This window comes from Exophiala dermatitidis (assembly GCF_000230625.1).
Source record: "Exophiala dermatitidis NIH/UT8656 unplaced genomic scaffold supercont1.2, whole genome shotgun sequence".
Taxonomy (NCBI): Eukaryota; Fungi; Ascomycota; class Eurotiomycetes; order Chaetothyriales; family Herpotrichiellaceae; genus Exophiala; species Exophiala dermatitidis.
The window spans coordinates 2,471,183-2,495,014 of NW_008751647.1; the positions used below are offsets into that span (position 1 = coordinate 2,471,183).

General features: G+C 37.2%; 2 protein-coding genes across 2 annotated transcripts; both read right to left on the reverse strand.

Annotated features, from left to right (window-relative positions):
• Positions 1-37: 37 nt before the first annotated feature.
• On the reverse strand, positions 38-2,822 carry HMPREF1120_02376 (dihydroxy-acid dehydratase, mitochondrial). Its single transcript, XM_009156416.1, has 2 exons — positions 2,494-2,822; positions 38-2,415 (listed from the first exon to the last, which is right to left on the reverse strand). The coding sequence occupies exons 1-2, from the start codon at positions 2,562-2,564 to the stop codon at positions 633-635; spliced, it is 1,854 nt and encodes a 617-aa protein (XP_009154664.1). The 5' UTR covers positions 2,565-2,822; the 3' UTR covers positions 38-632.
• Positions 2,823-3,066: 244 nt separating this feature from the next.
• HMPREF1120_02377 (protein-serine/threonine kinase) lies at positions 3,067-5,844 on the reverse strand. The gene is made up of 2 exons (XM_009156417.1): positions 3,993-5,844; positions 3,067-3,926 (listed from the first exon to the last, which is right to left on the reverse strand). The coding sequence occupies exons 1-2, from the start codon at positions 5,482-5,484 to the stop codon at positions 3,379-3,381; spliced, it is 2,040 nt and encodes a 679-aa protein (XP_009154665.1). The 5' UTR covers positions 5,485-5,844; the 3' UTR covers positions 3,067-3,378.
• Between the last annotated feature and the right edge of the window lie 17,988 nt (positions 5,845-23,832).

Sequence of the window (23,832 nt, forward strand, 5' to 3'; positions counted from 1 at the left end):
AAGGACTGGGGGTTACGATGTAATGACTTTGGTGGCTCTTTCTGACATACGTTACCTCGACTGGGGAGTGATATGAGATTCTGCATTCGGGGGCGTTTCTGTTCGTGCCAGTCACATTTCTCATAACTCAACTCCAGTGTACGTAATTGAAGCCTAAGTCGCCTTTTTTTCTTTATGTGTATAATTCCAATCGCACACTTTTTGTAATGCGCCTAAATTCATTGCGTTTGTTGACCGATGGCATGCATTCATTGACAGGGGGAACAGAGAGATCACCTGGTGTTTTGATTTCCCTTTGATACATGTAGCTTTTCCTTGTCCTTGTCCGACTCGAACCTGGCCGAGCTGAACAGATGCAATATATATACCTAGCTAGATACGTAGGTACTCAAGGTACTACCCAGGTCCCTACTTTTAACCCTTACAGAAAAACCACCGTTACGTTACAAGCTCGAACTGCCACGGTAACAACCTGAACGACACAATAACCATCTCCCAAAAAATTCTCCTCCCAGAGGACCTAGCTGGGTGCGCGGTGCCGTAGCTTTTATGGAAAAGCAAAAAGAAGAAAACATCCGAACTAGTGTTAAGGTCGCACTGTTTTGCAATTCCATTCCATTTTTGCAGGGGGCTTAAGCGTGAATATCCACCACATCTTCCTTATCAGTAATGCAACCTTGACTGGCGTCGCTGACGAGTTTGGCATATTTAGCCAGCACGCCGCGTCTGTAGCGGGGTTGGGGTTTGTTTTTGTTCCATTCCTTGCGCCGCTGGACAAGAGTCTTCTCGTCGACGAGCAGATCGAGTTTCCGGGACTCGGCATCAATGACGATCTCGTCGCCGTCACGGACCAGACCGATAGGACCACCTTCCATGGCTTCGGGGACGATGTGGCCGATCAAAAAGCCGTGGGAACCGCCCGAAAAGCGGCCATCCGTAATCAGGGCGACATCTTGACCGAGGCCAGCACCCATGATGGCCGAACTGGGCTTCAACATCTCGGGCATGCCAGGCCCGCCCTTGGGTCCTTCGTAGCGGATGACCACGACGGTTTTCTCGCCCTTTTTGATCTCGCCGCGCTCGAGAGCCTCGATGAACAAATCCTCGGCGTCGTAGACCTTGGCCTTGCCGACAAACCTCAACCCTTCTTTACCCGTGATCTTGCCGACACTGCCGCCGGGGGCGAGGCTGCCGCGCAGGATCTGGATGTGGCCGGTTTTCTTGATCGGGTTGGAAAAGGGCTTGATGATGGTCTGGTCGGAGGGCAGGTCGGGGAAGGCCTCGACGTTTTTCTTGAGCGTTTGGCCCGTGACCGTCATGCCGTCGCCCTTGACGACACCTTCTTTGATCAAAAACTTGAGCAAGGCAGGGATGCCGCCGATGCGGTGCAAATCGTTAAACACAAACTTGCCAGAGGGCTTGAGATCGGATAAAAAGGGAGTCTTGTCGCTGACGGCCTGGAAGTCGTCGATGGTCAGTTTGATGCCGACGCTGTCGGCAATGGCAATGAGATGCAGCACCGCGTTGGTCGAGCCGCCCGTGATCATGACCAGCACCATGGCGTCTTCGAAGGCCTGCCGGGTCATGATGTCGCGCGGCTTCAGGTCCAGTTTCAACAGGTTTCTCATGGCGCCGCCTGCCGCCAAGCACTCCAATTGCTTTTCTCGCGATTCCGCCGGGTTCGACGAGCTGCCCGGGAGCGTCATGCCCAGCGTCTCGATCGCCGACGCCATCGTGTTGGCCGTGTACATGCCGCCGCAGGCGCCGCTGCCGGGGCAAGCGTGCCGGATGATGTCGAACCGCTGTTCCTCGTTGATGTCGCCCGAAATGAATTGGCCGTACGCCTGGAACGCCGAGACAATGTCGATGGGCGCGTTGTTTTGCGTTCGCGCGCACCCGGGCGCGATCGACCCTCCGTACACCATGATCGACGGCCGGTTGACCCGCCCCATGGCCATCAGCACGCCCGGCATGTTCTTGTCACAGCCAGGAATCGAGATGTTGGCGTCGTACCATTGGCCCTGCATCACCGTCTCGATCGAGTCTGCTATAATCTCCCGCGACTGCAGACTGTATCGCATCCCCGTCGTCCCCATCGAAATCGCGTCCGATACCCCGATCGTGTTGAACTGCATCGGCACCATCCCGGAGTCCGCCACTCCTTTCTTCACAATGTTCGACAGGTCCATCAAGTGCTTGTTGCATGGGTTGCCGTTGTACCACACCGACGATATCCCCACCTGCGCCTTGTTCATGTCCGCCTCATTTAGCCCGACCGCGTATAACATGGCCTGCGACGCTCCCTGCGATTTCGGCTGCGTCACAATCCGTGACACTCGGTTGAGTCCCTCATATTCGGCCGCATCGTCCGACAAGGACGAGGCCCAGCGACGACATGATGACGAGAAGTAGCGACTATTACACCAGACAAACTTTTGTGAGCATCGACTTTTGGATTTATCCTTTTTTTCTCTCCAAGAAATGTCGGCTTACCTCCTTGCGCTCGAAATCTGTGTCCTGGCCTGCCTGAGTCGCAGGCTTCGCAGAGATGCCGACGCTCTCATTGTGCACGATCAAGGCTGTGGTGTGCTGACGGCTGAATGAAGCTTTCGCTGCAGTCGACGAGCGCAGTAGCAAACAGCGTCGACAACAAATCACCTCCCCAATAAAGACAGACAGATCGGGGCTCGAGTAAGAATCACCAGTCTGGGTCAAGAGAGATACAAAACGATATTGCAGGCAGCCCTACAAGTCCAAGCCCACAGCCAGACGGGTTCGAGTAACCTAAACCCTCCCACCCAAGGCTTCTTTCTCCAGAAAATACTGCCGGAGCATTGGGCAAAGTGTGGCTGCGGAGCCAATCGGAGTGTGTGTAATTGTGCTTCTGCCGGGGAGTCCAGTCCAACTCCGAAGATGCCTGGTAGTCCTTTCACTGTGTCCTGCCACCTACGAAAACCACCACTCCAGCGTCTATTCGCAGCGAGCAGTTCCTTCGCGCTACGGTCTATTTTACAGTAGTACACCTGTCTGGGGAAGCGGTGCCTACGGTACTAGTAGTCAAGATAATTCTCGCAAATAAGATGATCATGTGTACCTAGGTAGGTAGTTGTACAACGTAACTAAAATGGGTATTACTGACCAAACTGTCTCTGCAATAACGCGACCTTCTTTGTCTCTGATCTACATGGAATGATTGTCGTTGACTCCCCGTATAACCACCGTTCACAGCCAACCCATAGAGGTCTGTGTCTCATGAAAGCATTCAGCATTCATTCGTCTTATCGAACGAAAGCCGGAATCTTGAATCCGTCGTGACCCGGCCATTCACACTCACTTGCGGTGCCCTCGACAAAAGCAATAAATCAACAAAAACTGATGTTACAAGGTCTCTTCCTCGACCCAATGAAGACCGCCGTCCACCTGGATCCCATCCTTGACCCAGGGCATCTCGCGTATCTCGGACAACGGTTTTCGGCGGCTGGCCCTCTTCAAGAGCCCATCGACACACTCGGCAGCTCCTTGGAACTCCCGGCCTTTCTCGGGATCCCATTCGCCGTCGTCGTTGCCATATTTGACCCACGCCCATTCGCATCGAGCAATACGATGAGGAGTGCGCGCCCGCAGAGTAGCAGGATCTCCTCTGGCTCCGGGCAGAGGGTCGAAAGGCAATCTACCTTCCATCAAAGCATATAGAAGAACCCCCAAGGCCCAGGCATCCGTCTGACGCCCATCGTAGGGCTGGCCCATAATGATCTCAGGGGCCGCGTAGTCTTCACTACCGCATCGTGTTGTGAGAAGAGGACTTTCCGGCGGTTCGGGGATCCGACGCGAAAGACCCAGATCCGTCAGTGTGACCACAGCTCGATTGAGCGTTTGCCAGTTGTCCACATCTGAATGGACGCGGATGGGGATGTTGAGCAAGACATCTAACAAGGTCAGTCAACAACCGAGAGAGAATGAATGCGCTAGAACAGAAGCCTGCAGAAACATACTTTCCAGCTTGATGTCACGGTGGACAATATACTTCTGATGAAGATACCGACAGGCTGAAACGAGCTCCGAAAATATTCGACGCACCAACGGCGCCGTCAGGACATCTTGGTGTTTGCTGGCAACCTCAAACAAGTCGCCTCCTGGACAGTAGTTCATCACAAGCAATGCTCGAGTGTCGCCGTCCTGACCATACGCTTTCAGATGAACCAACGAAGGATGCTTGATCGATTTCATAATGTCCAATTCTCGTTTTAACCCAATCTCGATTCTTTGCGCATCCGCGCCGCCAGCCGGGCCATGTTCCACAACTTTGACAGCGACCAGTCTTCTTGATCGAGCTCTCACCCCAGCCATGTTCACGCTGTCCTGCCTGTAGTCCACGCTATCTTTGCGGTCATGGTTGAGTTTCCGCACGGCCAAGTAAACTTTACTAAACGTTCCTTGACCAAGCAGACGAATTGCTTCGTAAGACCGCGGCTCACCGTTGACGATACTCCTAGCGTGGAAAACCTCCAGTCTGGGCCGTTTCGCGAGAGGCTCGTCCTCCTGGCTGCTTTCTATCTCATTCACCGTCGGTGGAGGAGTTGGAGGCTTTTGAGTGGCAGTTTTGTTCATAGCTCTCTGGGGGCCAATGTATTCTTCACGGTGCATCGTCGTCACCGGCGGAGGTACATCGGCGGGAACTCCTGTTGCAGATACGGCAACATTTCGCGGCTTTGCAACAGGAGGTGGATCAGGCACATAGTCACTAACACTGCGATAGTGTTCTGGGGCGGCAGAGGAATCGTCGGCAGTGTTTGACCGGGATCGCGGGACAGGGGACTGGAGTCCTGGATAACCTTTTCGGCGAGGGGAAGAAGGCGACTGGGTGGAAGGCTGGGCCTCGGGCATGACCTCGTTCTTAAGAGAGGATATCGAGGACTCGCGGGATCTCGTTCGTGAGAAAGCCTTCCACGAGTCAAACGTCCCCAAGGTTGGAGAGGGTAGGGGTGTGATATCGAGCATTGCTGCTATTTGCGGTGACGATATTACAGGACCAGGAGAGACTGCGCCGGCGGACGAATGCAGCTGTGCGCGTAGACTGGGGGTTCGACGTGGGAGACTGGCAACAGAGGCACTTGGGCGCAATTGCGACTCGTACTCGATCGAATAGGATGACCCCGATTTTTTCAATGCATTGATATCAGTCCTGATCTGTAGGCCGCTCAACAGATGCGCCGCGTCGCGCTGAGCGCGTGATGACTCCGCCGAGGACGCAAAACTGTGCGCATGCTGAGAGGTCGCGTGTTGATTGTCCTGAAATGCTCGCGCATTGGTCTGGTACAACGTCTGGTCCAAAGGATTGACCGCTGACGTGGGACCAGGAGGAGTCAACAGAAACCGATCGTCCGCCCATGACTGCTTGTCTTCCTTTTGGGTTTGTTGGTCCTCTGGACTTGATACCGGCCGGGCCTGAGAGGACGCTGGAGGGGCCGGCTGGGGGTCGGTCATGGTGTTCTCCTGAGGCTGTTATGGCCCAGCGCGGGTCGATCCTTCATTAGCACATGCATGAAAGACGGGCGAAGAGAACTTGAATCGTAGTAGTCATATGGCCGTTCGAACGCGATGTCAGTGGTGAAAGAGGGCGGCGTAAGATCTGTTAACGCGGCCCGGCTGGTACGTGTTTGTTGTTACCTTAGCCAGCGTGCGGCGCAGGCTGGAGAAGGAGCCAGTGTTCGTCGTAGTAGTACGGAGTCTAGATTATTGAGGAGACCGGAACCCGTGTTGTCGCAACTCAAACTTGGAGTGCAGTCCAGTGGTACCTGACTAGCAGTAGTGGGATGCAACGGCGCAGCGTAGGGCTTACTCAGGTACAGTACAGCACTACTACATTCTACTACTTCTAGTGCTCGACTAGCAAGGGGTTCATCGTGCCATAAATAGCCCAACAATAATAAATAAAAAAATACGCAAGATCCAGATCGAGGATCGGAGTTGAAGTTCACCATACATGTAGGTAGGTATGCTATAGCTTTCCACGGCGCGTCACATAATATTGCTTCTGCCAGGTGCACAGAGTAGGTAGCTACCAGTACCTACCAACAAGCCTCAGGCTTTCTAAGATTAAGTTCAGGTACTAGACCCCGACGCCTTGGTCAGCGAAAATGCGGCTTTTGCTTACCTAGGTATGTGTCACGGATCAGGCCCAGATATGGTCACATAACTAGCATATGATCACTTAGCACGTGACCTGATTGGCGCTAAGCCCCATTTAGTATTTATGGCTAGCGTAGGCGCGAGCCTCGGTCTAGTACTTCTACTAACCGAGCGCTTCTAACTCTCTTTATAGTCCTTCGTATAATAATTTACTTAATTAACGTATCTCTTGCTCGCGCCGTAAGATTTTGTTATACTAACTCTTTACCCTCGCTCTAGCTAGTTAAACTATCTAAAGCGTAGTATCTTTTTTTCTCTTATACCTTCTCGCCTTAATTCGTTTAATAGTACGTACTCTATTATCTATAGATCGACGTATCGTAAATTAGAAAGAGATAAGTATACTCTATTAAACGTTTAAAGCCTCTATTATATCTCGTTATAGAGACTCTTAAGATCGACTACGCCGTAAACTCGAGTTCTTTTTAATATTACCTACGACGTACTCTCTAGACTACGGTCGACCCTCGAGACTTACTAATTCGACTAAGACTCTTAAGATCGGCCGTATCGTAAACTTAAGTCGTAGTTACTTAACTAGTCTTAATCTTCTATATATCTTCTCGATCGAGACTTTCTATTCGAACTTTATTATCTCGATCGAACTCCCCTACTTAAATCTTATATAGTCGAGTAGAATTAGGAAAATACTAAATAAGAGATTAAAATATATATACTAAGTTAATAAGATAGCGAATAAAGATAAAGATAAAGGCCGAGTTAGTTCGACTAGTTATACTTCTAGACTATTATAATTAACTATTCGAGCTATCTAGAGTACTTAAGGTACTTAAGCTACGCTAAGTACTTAACCGATTTTAACTACTACTAGTATATCTATTACTTCTAGTTATTACTTATCGCTATTAGATCTATCTTTATTATCTATAGAATAGTCTTCTCTATATTATACTAAAGATAATAAAATCTTTATTAAAAATTAAGCCGAGATAGAGTTTAATTCTAATATTACTTATACTCTAGAAGAACTTAAAGAGAAACTAGTAAGAGACGAATAACTATAATATATCGTCGTCTATACTAGATTCGAAAACTTCTCGTTAGCTCTCTTTCTTAAATAAAGTCTTACTAAAGATAATCGATTAATATACGTTAAGAAGAATTTTTCTATATATATTAAATCTACTAACGATCTAACTTTTATAGACTAGTACTAACTCGCTAAATTTATTAAAGTCTAGAATCTCTACTCTAAGATCGTCTTTATTTATATATAACGCTTAATTAGAAGATATATCTAAACTCGAGATAACTTTCGAAATACTAAAGTCTCGCTTAAAGTATAACGATAATAAGCTAGAGAACTTAAGCTAGAGTTAAAGAAGCTACGTAGATAGATAGTATAGAAGAACTAGAATCTAGAAGTAGAATACTCGTAATAAACGGCCTAGCTTACTAAGTAGCGTAATCTTCTAAATATCTTTAAAGAAAATTAGCGATAATTCGTATAATATATATAAGGATAGCGTAATAAGATCGCTTATCGAGATATCTAGATCGAAGTATTAGAAAAGAAATTAAGTACTTTACGACGCTCTTAATCTAAACTAATTAATTAGACTTATTTACCGATTATTAATCTAGTACTTCTCTAGGCTTTTACTATCGATAAAACCCTATCTCGTATAAATAATAATCGATATAGCGAGCGTTTCTCTACTTACTATATTATAACTATCTTTTATACTAACGCTATTACGACTCTATCTATATATCGTATTAAGATCTCTAATCCTAAGAAGTTCGAGAAAGATAAGGAAAAGTATAAAGTCTAGAAGTCTAAAATACTCTATAAACTAAACTCCGAGAAAGATTACTTCGATCGTATTAAAGAAATAGCGATAGTAGAATATATCGCTTCCCGTTTAAAGAGTTTTACTTATAAGGTAGTCCGCGATAAGTTATTAGTATTTATACTACTCTACTTATCTTTTAAGTCTATAAGAGAGATTTAGAAAGTATTAGATTAGTACTTCGAAGACCCTAATAAGAAATAAACTATATAAGTCGAGTACGAGATACTAAAATAAGAGTCTAATAAGTTCTTCGACGACTTTCTATTAAAGTTCCGTATTATTACGGTACGCCTCGATCTTACGAAAAAGACCTATATATATAACCTTATAAGGAAGATTAACTAACGTTTATAACGTCGCGTTAATAACGGTATTTCTTATAGAAGCCTTATCGAACTTATTTAAAAGTATCGATACTAAGAATAAGCTATTATAGACGAGGCGTTATAGAAGAGATCGGATAAATACTTATTAAAACGCTCTAATACTAAAACTACTAAGCGAATAATTACTATATCGACTACTACTATAAAGGAGAAGACTAAGTTTAAGGTCCCTATATCGGCTTATTTATAGAGCCTTCTAAAGCTTAACTCGAAGCTTAAGTAATAACTAAGGAATAAGAATAAGTATTATAGATATCAATATATAGGATATCGACCTAATAATTCCGACTATAAGTATTATAAGTAGAAGACTACTAATATATTCTTAATAGCTCTATAACTTAACTCTATACTTCTAGATAATAATATATTAATAGAATCTAAATCTAAAAAAGATAATAACTTCTTAGACTCGAGAAATATTTAGTTCTAAATTAACTTCGCTCTATTAATTCAGAATATATTAAATCTTCTCCTAAGCGTAATAAACTAACTCTATCTACTCTTATTATTATAAACGAATATAACTATCTTATACTAGACTATACTATTAAGATATCTAACTATACCGCTAAGTATAAAGCTATATTAGATATCGGCGCTATAGCTACCTTTATTAGTAAACGATTTATTAAAAAATATTACTTACTATAACGATAGCTAAAGCGATCTTATAAACTATAGTTAGTCGATAGTCGAAAAGACTTTATTATATACGTAGTAGAGATTAAAATAGTAATCGAATAATATTACGAGAAGCTCTAGTATTACGTAGCCTTTAAGCTAAGTTACTCTTTAATACTTAGACTCCCTTAGATAACTAAATACTCTATATAATCTAACTTCGCTATATATTTAGTAACCTTCTCTTCCGAGAAATATAAGTTATATCTACTCTATTAAATATCGATAACTATATCTAGTTTAAGAGTACTTATTACTTATCTCCCTAATACTTAAATTAATAAGATCGATATTACCGCTCTAGATTTATCGAAATTCTACGATCTACTTATTAATAAAGATATTAAAGAGGCTATAATTATATTTCCTACTTAGAACTCTTAGAGTACTCCGAATATAGACGAAGTCTCTTAAGCTCTTAGTCTTTTATCGTTAATATACTATACGATAAGCTAAGTAAATTATAATAAATTTATAATCGGTAAGAAGTATATAGATCTTAAGAATAAGATACTCCCGAACTACTATAACTATCTCGATATTTTTAAGAAGCTTAAGGCGGATAAGCTTCTTCTATATCGCTCTAGACTCGACTACGAAATTAGATTAATATATAATAACTAGTATAGATATTCCTATAAGAAAATATACGGTATATTCTAATAAGAGCTAGTCGCTATAAAGAAATATCTCGATAAGAATCTAGCTAAAGATTTTATCTATCTCTCTTTATCTTCTATTACTTCTTCGGTTATCCTAGTAAAGAAACTCGATAGAGGGCTTCGATTTTACGTAGATTATCGAGTATTAAATACTATTACTATTAAAAATCGATATTCTATTTCTCGTATTAGAGAGACTTTAAATAAATTATATAAAGCTTAATATTATACTAAATTTAATATAATCTTAGCTTTTAACCGTCTATAAGTAGTATATAGAGACGAATAGAAGATAGCTTTCGTAACGAGATTCGGATAATTCGAGTATCTAGTAATACCCTTCGGTCTTTATAACGCTCTATCTTTATTTTAAAACTATATTAATAAAGTACTTTAAGATATTCTAGATAATTACTATACGGCGTACCTAAACGATATCTTAATCTTTAGTAACTCTCTCGAAGAATATAAGCGTTATATTAAAGAAGTACTAAAACGCCTTCGGAAGATATAACTCTACCTAGATATTATAAAAATAGAGTTCTATTTAACGGAAGTAAAATATCTAGATATAATTATATCTACTTAAGATTTTCGTATAGATCTAGAGAAAATTAGTATAGTACTCTAGTAGACTACTCTACGGAACGTTAAAGATATACTCTTATTTCTAGAGTTCGCTAACTTCTACCGAATATTTATTAAAGATTTTAGACGGATTATATTTCTACTTACTAAACTTACGAAAGGAACTAAAGAACGAGCCTTTAGATAAACGCCGGAATATTAAAAGACATTTAACGCTTTAGAATAATACTTTACTACTACTCTAATTCTTTAGTATTTTAATCTTAATAAATAAACCTAGCTAGAAGTAGATATATTCGACTATATTATAGCTAGTATTATATCTTAAAAAGACGACTAGGACCGACTTCGCTCTATTATCTTCTTCTCGAGAAAGATAAATCTAGCCGAATATAATTATAAAATATATAATAAAGAGCTCCTTATAATTATAAAGACTTTCGAGAAATAGCGTCTAGAACTAGTAGAGTTAGTGTTACGAATGCCGATACCAACTGCCGACAACTTACATCCCTCGGCTATTCGGACAGAAGCTAAGAGATATAAACTATATACGCCCCGTATAAGAGAGCTTTCCTTCTCTTATACTTCGAGTCGTATATAACTATAGGATTAAGGAGCACTTAATACTAATTAAAGACTTATCGCTAAACTCTATCTATTCCTATTAGGCGTTCCTAATATTCTCAAAGTATTATCTCGAATCGGTCGGAGTAAGTAATATAGAGATAAGCTATCTACGTAACGATAGGGCTAAAGAGAGTAGATCTATTTACTAGAGCGACGTCTAATCTCGACGAGTCGTTATTAACTCTAGCCTAATATATAGAGAGGTCGATTAAGACTCTAGAGAATAGCTTATCTAGCGAAGAAGTCGTAGACGATCTAGATACGACTTAGGCCTAAGCGGAACCTTCCGAACTCGCTTCTATCTTATAAGTAGCGGCTCTTCTTAAAAGACGCGCCTAACTCTAAGAGTAGTTAAAACGAAAACGTCTAGAAAAAGAGATCTAGGCGATAGAAGAAGAAGCTACGAAATATATTTCGAAGTAATATATAGAGATTAAAGATACGACGCTATCGATATATAAACGAGCTCGAAGCGCGTCGCCTAGAGACTAAGATCGAAAGAAGTTATACTAAATTCTTAGAATTACTAAATTAAAAGGGTTTAATAGTAAAAATATCTAAGAATTAAGAGACTTCGATAGTAGCTAGTAAACTATTTTTAAAACTATCTTAAGTAATATTATCTTAGACTAAAAATATCGTATTCGAACTATAGTTAACTACCTTAGAGATCGGGCGATAATTAACTAGCGTCGAGATTATCGCGAAGAAGTACTAATATCTCTATCGTAGAATATATTTCTTATCTAGTATAAGAATACTATTAAGAATATAGATATTTATAAAAGAGAAGCGCTTAAAGCGCTTACGACTCTTAAGTAAGAATCTATCTAATCGATACGAGATCTAGTCTATTAGATAGAACTTCTAGAAGAAGATATAGAACTTCTTACGAAGAATAAGCGAAGAAAGTAAACTCTTTATTACTTTCTAATATCCGTACTTCGTAAGATTATTAGGTATAACGTATAAATAATTACTTCTCGAGCCTAGATTCTAGCTGTCACGAATGGCAAGGTAGCCGAGTGCCAAAGGAAGCATACATACCAAGGCTACCAAGACACATACGCACATAGAGTATATAGTATACGTATACCCCTCGTATACTAGGTTAGGCTTCTTAACTCTTCGAGTCTTATATAATATACCTATATTAGATATTACTACTAATACTTATTGCCTAGCTTAGCCTATTCTTACGGGCTATCTATAATATTCTCGAAGAGTTAAACCGAATCGGCTAAGCGACTAATACGATAACGATAGCTTCTCGTACGCGAAGTATAACTAGCCTAATAGTAGTTAAACCTACTCGAGAGGAAACCCTTAAGGAAGGAATAGCTAATACTATAATAGAAGACTAAGAGGTATCGTAAAACTCTATTATAGGGGCCGCGAGCGAAAAAGCGACCCCTAAAGCTAGTTATTTCCTAGAGGGCGCCGGCGAGACGAATAAGCTTTACCGACGCTATACGGAACTTAAGGCGCGACTAATACGAAAACGGCTAGAGAAAGAGATACGGGTAATAGAGACTAAACTAGAAGGCCGTAAATCTACTCGATACGTAGAAGTAGAGAATATTACGCTATCGTTTCGTAAGCGACGCTAGAGTCTACCCGAAGAGAAGAAAGAATACTTAGTAAAATATATTAAGATAGCCTCTTCGCTAAAATTTAAAGAAAAATCTATTAAAGAACTTCGAAAGTTCGATCTTAGATAGAGAAAGCTCTTTCGAACTATAAAATCGTACGCCGAAGATTACTATACTTATCGTATTAGATATATAGCGATATATCTAGAGAATAGGGCTAAGAAGGCCTAGACTAGAAATAAACCTAAGTTTATACGCTAGGGGGAATTTATCGACTATCTAAAGAGTATAGTCGCGACCTCTATAATACGTAAGAGCTAAGCGTTAATTCGTCTAGCGAAAACGAAGTAAGGACTAAACTAGTCGTTTAAGGACTTCCTTACGAAGATCGAGACGATCGAGAAGAAGATCTCGCTAATAATAGATAATAAGCGAAGAGTATAGATACTACTTAACGACTATATATCTACGCTTCGCGCGAAAATTATATATAAGTATAAAGAGATTCTCTTCTAGAAGTAAGTTATAGCTTCCGCTTTATACTATAAGAACGTAATTACGTAACGGCGTCGAAGTAAATAATATAAGAAAAAGGAGAACTCTTAAATCTCCGGTTCCTATTAGAAATCGTATTAAAGATCTCGAGATAAGAGATAGATCTCGTAGAAGAAACTTAACTAGTCCGTATCGAAGACGTAGAAGAAGGCGCTAGCGATAGAAAAAAGGGATAAACCGAAATATAGATACTTAAGACTCTTTCTAGAAGAGTACTATATCTACGGAAAGAAGAGCTATCGAGGCGAAGATTATCGTAGTAAGAGATAAAGATAATAAGAGATCGTAGACGAGACGTCCGTAAAGAAGAAGAATAAAGTAAAAAACTAATTCCTAGTATATTAAGTACCGTAATAGTACTAGAGCTACTTAAGAGAGATCCGTAGAAGATCCTCGCGTTAAAGATATTTATAATAGAAATTAAAGTTAATACGTCGAAGAGATCTATTAAGATACGCGCGCTACTCGATAGCGGGGCGTAAGCGAACTTTAGTAACTTATTATTATTAAGTATAGAGCGAGACCTAATACCTCGAATATACGAGTACGTACCGTTAACGAATACTCTATTTAAGTATATAGAAAATATAGACTTAATATATATACGACTAATATACGAGAAGAACGCCGATAGTATAGATATAAATATATCGCTATCGATATTTAAACCTATAACGTAATTCTTAGATACTCTTAGCTATAAGAGATAAATCTATATATCGACTAGAAAAGAGGTACTTAGAGCTACTCGGATACGAGAAACGAGCGAATACTACGCGTATCGATAAAGGAGTTTATAGCGGACTTCGATAATCTATTAATAAGAATACTAATAGTACTACTATAAGAGGTTAATCGCGTAAAGGACGTAGACGTAACGCTTACGGTTATATAGAAAGATAAGATTAAACTCCTAGAAGTATATCGCTTATACGCCTATATATTCGACGAGTCGAGAGTCTATATCTTCTCGAAAGTAACTAAAACTCGATACTCGATTTCTATAAAGAAAGAAGAAATAGTATCGTACGGATCGCTTTATTTCCTTAGTAAAAAGGAGCTCGAGATACTACGCGAGTATATCGAGAGTAGTATACGTAAAGAGTAGATATAGCTAAGTAAATCTCTCGTTAGAGTACTAGTTCTATTCGTTCCGAAAAAGGATAAAAAGCTATAACTATACGTCAACTACCGCGCGCTTAATAAGATTACTCGTAAGAATTAATACTCTTTATTCCTAATTTCTAAAGTTCTTAATCACCTAAGTAGAGCAAAGATTTTTACTAAACTCGACCTTCGAGATATATATTACCGTATATAGATCGTAAAGAAAGACTACTAGAAAACTATATTTTATACGCAATATAGGTATTTCGAGTATCTTATTATACTATTTAGATTAACTAATACTTCTATAACATTTTAGGCTTATATTAACGAAGCGCTTTAAGACCTTCTTAATAATATCTATATAGTATATATAGACGATATACTTATCTATAGTACTAATATAGAGAAGTATAAGTAATACGTATAATAAGTCCTAGAACGACTTAAGAAATATAAGCTCTATATAAAGCTATTAAAATATAAGTTCTATATAACCTAAGTTAACTTTCTAGAATATTACGTAGAAATCGAAGATATATCGATAGATTCTAGTAAAGTTTAAGCGATATAAGAATAACTAGCTCTAAAATTATATCGAGAGATCTAGGTTTTCTTAGAATTTACTAACTTCTATAGAGAATTTATTAAGAATTACTTAAAGGTTATAGTATCTATTATAAGTCTCCTTACGGGTATAGTAGCGGAAAAGAAAAGTAGTCCCTTTAAGTAGCCTAATAGCGCTAAGCTTACGTTTTAAGAGCTTAAGCGGTACTTTACTAGCGCGCTAATACTAATCTACTTTAACCCTAAGAGATAATCGAGAGTCGAGATAGACGCGTTAGACGTAGTAATCGGAGATATACTTACTTAAGCGTACGAGATATAGGAAGAACGTACGGTTTAGAAGTCTATAGTATTCTTCTTAAGAAAGTTAAACTCTATAGAGAGAAACTACTATACGAGAGACGATAAGATACTAGCTATTATAGAGACCTTTAAGGTATAGCGCTACTACCTCGAAATACCTATATATAGTACGATAGTACTTACCGATTATAAAGCCCTATAAGAATTTATAACTATAAAGGTCTTAAATAGGAGATAAATACGGTAGACTAAGGTACTAGCCGTATACGACTTCTATATTTAATAGAGGCGAGAGAAAGATAACTTAACTAATAGACTATCTCGCCGTCTAGACTACGAGGCCGATAATAAGATATCTATAGAGAACTTCCTAGTTAAACTTCTTAAGAAGAGAGTTCTAGAAGCGGTCGAGAAGTATACTAATTATATACGAAAGAAGAGGACCGCTATAGTAGACGTTCTAACGAGAATAATAGTCTAGAGTAGTAGAAAGTCTACTAAGAGTAAGTATAATATAGTAACTTTACTACTCTCTAAAACTCTCGAAATATTAGAAGTAAACGGAAATAAGAAATAAGCCGAAATTATACGAATACGGTATAAAAAGCTTACTACTCGCCTACGAGAGCTCTAAGCCGACGATAAATAGTATCGAAGAAGAGAATAAAGATTCTTTCTAAAGAGAGAGGTTACTAAAGAACTCTATAGAGAGCTTTAGAGCGAGAACTATACGAGACTCGTACGAAAGGACGGCGTAGCGTATATCTCTCGGGACTCTACTATAAGATAGAAGATTCTTAGAGTTAACTACGATAACCTATAGTAAGGGGAGTATTTCGACTAAGCGCGGATACTAGCGACTATCGAGCGATACTACTAATAATCGTAGATAAGAAAAGATATTAATAAGTATATTAATATTTATAATATCTACTAGCGAATAAAAGTATCTAGATATAGATCGTATAGCGAACTCGAGGTACTATCTTAGTCGAACGGCCTATAGAAAGATATTAGTATAGACTTTATAGTTAAATTATCGCTATCGGTATATAACGGCTACGTATATAATTCGATTTTAGTAATAGTCGATAGATATTTAAAGATAGTAAGTCTTACGCCGTATAGGAGTATAATAGATATAGCTGGCCTAGGTAGAATTATTCTTAAAAAGGTCGTCGTAAGATTCGGGAGCCTTCGGTTAATAGTTAGTAATAGAGGCTTAATATTTATATTCTTATATTAGAGAGATCTCTACTACTATCTTACGATACGTAGATTATTCTTAATCGCGTTCTATTCGTAGACGGATAGACAAATTAAGAGAATAAACTAGACCTTAGAGTACTACCTACGCTACTATATAAACTACTAGTAGTTAGACTAGGTAGATCTACTAGTAAGCGCTAAGTATACTATAAACGCTACTCTAAGTATAACTATAGGCGAAACGCCTTTCGAGCGAGTCTTAGCGTTTACTCTCTCGCTACGTATAAATATTAATAGCGAGTTCTTCTCGAGAATCTAGAGAAATATCGTAGCTAGAAAGAAGACTATAGTAATTATAGAAGTACTTAACGTAGCTAAGGAAGCGAGCGAGGAGATAGCGAAGCGTATAGTAGAATACTATAATAAGAAACGAAAGAAGGTTATCTTTAAGATTAGGGATAAAGTTCTACTCGCCGCTCGCTATATTTATATCGTACGCGTAAGTAAGAAGCTATTAGACTAGTTTCTAGAGCCTTTTAAGATTCTTAAGAAGTATAGGGAGAATACCTATTAACTAGATCTACCCTAAAAGTACAGGCGACTATACTATATATTCTATATATCGCTTCTATAGACGTATCGCTAGCGACCTAGCGAAGAATCTCCTAAACTAGTTAATATTAAAGAAGAGAAGAAGTAGAAAGTCGCTAAGATACTAGACGAACGCTAGAGAAACGGTAGAACCGAGTACTACGTAAGATAGAAGAGCTAGTCGGAGGCCTACGATTTATAGAAATCGGAAGAGTATATATAATACGTAGAAGAAGAAATAAAACGGTTTAAGTAAAAGTTAATATTATTATAATATTATTTATATAGCGCTATTAAGGACGTATAGGGATATCTTAAAATTAATAAAGTATATAATCCGCGTACGAGAAGCGCGTCTACTATTAGCGACTTATAGTACTAGATCCCTCTTATCGCCCTATATTAGAGAGTATATATTATACTATAAAGGATTAGTATATAAAACGTAGAGGAGACGTATAATAGGAATACTTACGGCTATATAATATACTTTAACGAGTACTCGAATAGCTTCTAAAATTATCGAGAGTATTATATTATCTCTACTAGTACTACTAGCTTCTCGTATACGAGGAGCGAGATTAATACGACCGTCTTAAGAGCTACTACTAGGTAAGATACTTATAATATTAATAAGGAACTACTAGAACGATAAATTAAGCGTCGAGGCTACTTTACGTACGTTTTCCTCGAAGAATACGTTTACTTTACTACGGAGTATTATCTATTATATACGGACTAAGCGGCGAGCGTTAGATATATAGTTTAGGGGAACCTAATTAGCTATTAGTATACGCTTAGTATAGAAAAGGCGATAGTATATCGGGATATAGCTACGTTAGCCTATACGATTTAAGGATTAGTAGCGGATATAGTTCGTAAACGAATAATCGGTCTTCGTTATAAAGAAGTAAGAGAGATTTATACGAGAATTCTATACTAAAGTATATAGATAACGTTAGTAGGGTATATTATAGAAACGGGTATAACCCTTAGAAGAGGTAGTTAGAGCTATAGATACTAAATATACGAGTTAGCGTAGAATTATATATATTAAAGCTTTACTTACGGCTCGAACCGCCCGAAGGCGGAGAAGGCGGCGAGAGAGCCGCTACTATACTTATCTTCGTTCTATAGATATATTAGATATATACGGGCTATAGGCGAAGATAGACGTACTTACTAAAGTATAACTAGTTAGATATAGTATTAAGATATAAGCTAAGTAAGGGACGACTATATAAATTAAGTACGATCCTCTAGAGATCGAAATAAAGAGTATATTAGGAAGAAAATAAATAAGAGAAGGATAGAAGAGATAAGGCTAGAAGTACTCGTATAATACTCGTAGATATCCCGATTAGGAAGTCTATCTAGAATATTATTAGTCGTCTACGAGGAGCGCTAAGATAGCTCTAGATAAATATAGTAGTATACGACCGTAGTACGATATATACTATTATAACTAAGTATATATCTTACGAGGACGTAAGGCTAAGAGAGGGGGGTAATTATTACGAATAGTAAGGTAGTCGAGTACTAAAGGAAGTATATATACTAAGGCTACTAAGATATATACGTATATAGAGTATATAGTATACGTATACCCCTTATATACTGGGTTAGGCTTCTTAACTCTTCGAGTCTTGTGCAATATACCTATATTAGATACTACTGCTGATACTTGTCGCCTAGCTTAGCCTATTCTCACGGGCTGTCCATAACACTAGCTTTAGTATAGCGACTAGAGAGAACGCTTTAAAAATCTAAAGTATTAAAGATATTCTAATTAAAACTCTTAAATAAGATAGATACGATCCTAACCGAGAGCTTAAATCTATAATAGACTAGTCGCGACTTATACGTACACTCGAATTAATCCGCTACTACGGTCGCTAGAGAATCGGTTTAAAAGAACTCAAAGAAAAAAAAGTAAAGATCTACAAGTAAAATCTCGGCGAGACTCTTTATAAAAAGATACTTTATCTACGAGACTATAGACTATAAATAAGCTAATTATCTAAAGAGGAATAAGCCTAACGTAGACGAGTCGTAACTAAAATAAAAGAATATTACGAAGAAGAGTTTAAAAAACTAATATCTAGTCTATTAAGTACCGTAATAGTACTAGAACTAAATAAAAACTAAGTAGTATAATTCGAAGATAAAGTATAGTTAGAGAAAAGCTTACTAACTCTAGAGATAGAAATTAATACTTCTAGCGAAAGGTATAAGGTAAAAGCCCTACTTAATAGCGAAGCGTAGGCGAGTTTTCTTTTATATATATTAACTAAGAAGTATAAGCTTAACTCGATTCTATCGAAGATATATATATATACGATTAAGAGATAGTTAATCCGAGTATATAGAGAATATCGCCTTAAGATATCTATAATCGACTTACGAAGAAGAACTAAAAAGATATACTAACGGTATCTCGCGACGAAGATTATAAATTACGATATAATTCTCGGTTATAATTAGCTACAAAATAAATCTATAAATTAACTAGCGTCTTAGTATATAGTCGTATCGACTTAAGAGTAAGTCGCGTATAATCTAGTTATTTCTTAAAGACTTCGAGAAATAGACGAAAGGTCTAGATATAGATATAATTTTTATATAACTAGTCGTTAACGAGATCCTAAAGAGTACTAATATTCTACTTAGGGATATAAAGTAGAAGATTAAGCTAGACTCTCGCTTTAGTAAATTTATAAAGATATTTAGGGACCTAAGTAAGAACCTCTTTCTAGTAGAAGTACGTACGTAATATTTAATCTTTATTATCGAAGATAAGAAGATACTCTATAGATTTATCTACTCTTTAAGTATATATAAGCTATTCGTTCTTTAAGAGTACTTAGATATAGTAATAGCTAAGGACTAGATTTAATATAGCGAGTCGCTAACGAGCGTATCTATTCTCTTTATTCTAAAGTCGAATAGTAGTCTACGACTTTATATCGACTATTATAAGTTAAATTAGATTACTAAGAAGAACTAATACTCTCTTTCTTTAATCTCTAAGATATTAAATCGCGTAAGTAGCGTATACGTCTTTACTAAGTTAGACTTACGAAACGTATACTATCGGATTCTAATTAAGAAAGAAGATCGCTAGAAAACCGCATTTCGTACGCGATATAGATATTTTAAATATCTAGTAATATTCTTTAGCTTAATAAATATATCTATCTTATTCTAAGTATATATTAATAAAGCGCTAAAAAGCTTACTTAATAATATTTATATAGTATATATAGATAATATACTTATCTATAGCCGTAATACTAAGAAGTATAAGAGATACGTAAGTCTCGTACTCGAGAGGCTTTAATAATATAGTCTCTACGTAAAGCTATTAAAGTATAAATTCTTTATCGAGAAGATCGACTTTCTAGAATATTATATAGAAGTTAATAAGATCTTAATAGAGTTTAGCTAAGTCGATACTATCTAGGAATAGTCTATATCTAAGTTCTATCGAGATATTTAAGTATTCTTAGAGTTTACGAATTTCTACTAAAGATTTATCTATTAATACTCCGCGATCGTTATCTTTATTACTAATCTTCTTACGAGAATAGTCGTAGATAAGAAGATAAAACCCTTCTAGTAGACTATAGAGATAGACTAAGTATTTCGTAAAATTAAGAAATACTTTACGAAAGCGCTAATATTAGTATACTTCGATCTCGAGCGATAATATTATATTAAAGTCGATATATTAGAAGATATAATTAGCGAGGTACTATCGTAAGCGTATAAGACGTAAGCGAGGCGTACGCTATAGAAATCTATAGTATTCTTCTTAAGAAAGATAACTTCTATAGAAAAGAATTATACTACTAGTAACGATAAAATACTTATAATTATATACGCCTTTAAGATATAGAGATACTATCTTAAGGCGCCTACGAGAAGTATAATTATCCTTATCGATTATATAATACTATAGAGCTTTATAACGATAAAGGTTCTAAATCGGCGTTAGATACGCTAGATAGAGATACTAGCTATATATAACTTTAAGATTTAGTAGCGATAAGAGAAGAATAATCTAGCGAATAGGCTCTCTTATCGACTAGACTATATAAATAAGGAAGATCTATTGAAAAAGAACGCTATAAAGGCGTTACTTAAAATATAAATATCTATTACTAACGATAAGTTATAAGAATATTTATAAGTCGATAATAAGATTATTATAGAAGTATTAACTCGAGTAATAATTTAAAGTAGTAGAGATTCTACTAAAAGTAGTTATAATATTATAACTCTACTAACGTTCGAAGCTAAGTTAATAGCTATTTCTAGCCTAAGCTCGAAAGAAACTACTAAGCTATATAAGCGTAGAGACTTACTAGTAACTAGGCTATAAGAGCTCTAAGTACGGAATATCTAGTATAAGAAAGTTTACTAAAAGATAGTACTCGATAGTTATATTAAAAGAGGCGAGTTCTAAGAAACTTAAATTATTAACTAGAAAGATATAGTCTATCGCGACGAAGTCGTATATATACTATATAATTCTACTACGAGAGAAAAGATTCTCTAAACGAACTATAATAATCTCTAGTAGAGTAGATATTTTAGTAAGAGCCGAATAGTAAAGACTATTATATAGTACTACTAGTAGCCGTATATTAGGAAAGATATAATTAATTATATTAAGATCTATAATATCTATTAACGAATAAAAGTACTATAATATAAGCCTTATAGAAAGCTTAAGTCTCTTCTATAGTCGTAAGAGTTCTAGTAAGATATCTTAATAGACTTTATTATAGACCTACTACTATTAATAAGCGAAGGATACGTATATAATATAATACTAGTTATTATTAATAGATACTTAAAGATAGTAAGTCTAACGCTATATTACTTAGATATTATAGCTATAAATATAGTCTAGCTAGTATTAGAAAAAGTCGTTATAAGATTCGGTATCCCTAAGTCGATTATTAGTAATCGCGAAACTATCTTTACTATAGCGTACTAGAGAACGTTATACGTTTCTCTTACGACTCGTAGGCTTTTCTCTATATTCTTCTATCTCTAGATCAATAGTTAGACGAAACGAATAAACTAAACTCTAGAAGTATATCTAAGATACTATATTAACTATAAATAGTTAGATTAGACTAGTCTACTTATAAGCGCTAAATATACGATAAACTCGATATTTAATACGACTACGGACGAAACTCTCTTCTTAAGAATACTTCGCTTTACGCCTACTCTAAACGTAAATCTTAAACGTAACTCGTAGGTAAACCTAAATAAGAATATACTCGTAGAACGAAGAGCTAAAGCGTTAGTAAGATCGCTACGCTACGCTATTAAAATAAGAACTACTACTAAGAAGTAAATTATAAAGATAACGAAGTATTATAATAAAAAACGATAATTAATATTCTTTAATATTAAAGATCGTATATTACTAGTAGCTAAGAATATTAATCTCTCGCGTATAAGTCGTAAGCTATTTAATTAGTTCTTAAGTCTCTTTTATATTATCGAGAGAATTAGCTAAAACGCGTATAAGTTAGATCTTCTAGCGAAATACGATAAACTATACTATATCTTCTATATATCTCTCTTATAAGTATATTATAAGCGACCTAGAGACGAAACTCCGGAACTAATTAACGTCGAGAGAGAGGAAGAATAGAAAGTTAAGAGAATTCTTAATAAGCGCTAAAGACGCGAGCGAACTAAGTTCTACGTTCGATAGAAAGAATTTAGCGAAGTATATAATAGCTAGGAATCCGAAGATTATCTATAATACGTAAAAGAAGCGATTATAGAATTTAGAAATAGAGAAAATAATTAATTATTATAATAGCGGTAAAGTCGTACTCGAGATAGAAATATTAAGAACTAATCTTACTTCTTCTTAATCGAAGAGCTAATATAATTATTAAACCTCTTAAAAATATTATTCGCCTTATTAATATTAGTCTTCTTATTAGAAGAGATAATAATAAAGTTCTTAGCGGTCGAACGTTATAAAGCTTATTAGTATATCGTATATAAGTCTCTTAGAAGTTAATATATAGAAGAGACTACTTAATCTAGAGTTAGAGTAATAGAAAACGAAAAGAGACGACGGCGAGTTATAAGCGAGCTTAAGAAAGTAGATATAACTACCTCGGCTATTAATTACTAAATTATTAATATATTTAGAGTTAATACTAAATAAGACGTAGTAGGAGAACGTATAGAAGTTAGGGATGAGGCCGATAGAGAGTTCTTATTAGCCCTTATATATACTTAGCCTACTATATATATCTCGAGATAAAGAGCGTATATAGTAGTACGAACTTCTACATAGCTATTACTAGTTCGTAGGACCTACTTATTTATAATAAGTAGAGCTCTAGCCTAGCTTAGAAGAGTAATAGAGATCTATATAGTTAGTATATAAGTCGTATACGATATAGTATAGATATACCGAATAATACTACGCGATAGTCCGCCGCTTACGTATATACTCTATATAGCGTATCGTTCTAGGCTTATACTCGTAGATAACCTTTCGGATATCGTCCCTAAGGGACCGGATATATTATTAGTAGAGTATCTCGTTATTAGAAATATTAAAGATATCGTTAGATAGAGCTATAAGCGTTAGCGTAAGGTCGTATATAAGATAGACCCTACTTACTCTTATTAGGCGAACTAGAAGATTTACTAGGTAGCTTCCTACTAGGGGATATTATAGTAGAAGAGTTCGCTAAACCTAAAATTAATACTATTCCTATTAGTATACTACTTGTATATAATCGAGAGTATACGAACTATTATTATAATTATTAATTAAAGATATAGACTTATATAAAAAGACGAATTTATAATAGAAGAGTTCGCTAAATCTAAAATTAATACTATTTCTATTAGTATACTACTTATATATAATTAAGAGTATACGAACTATTATTATAAT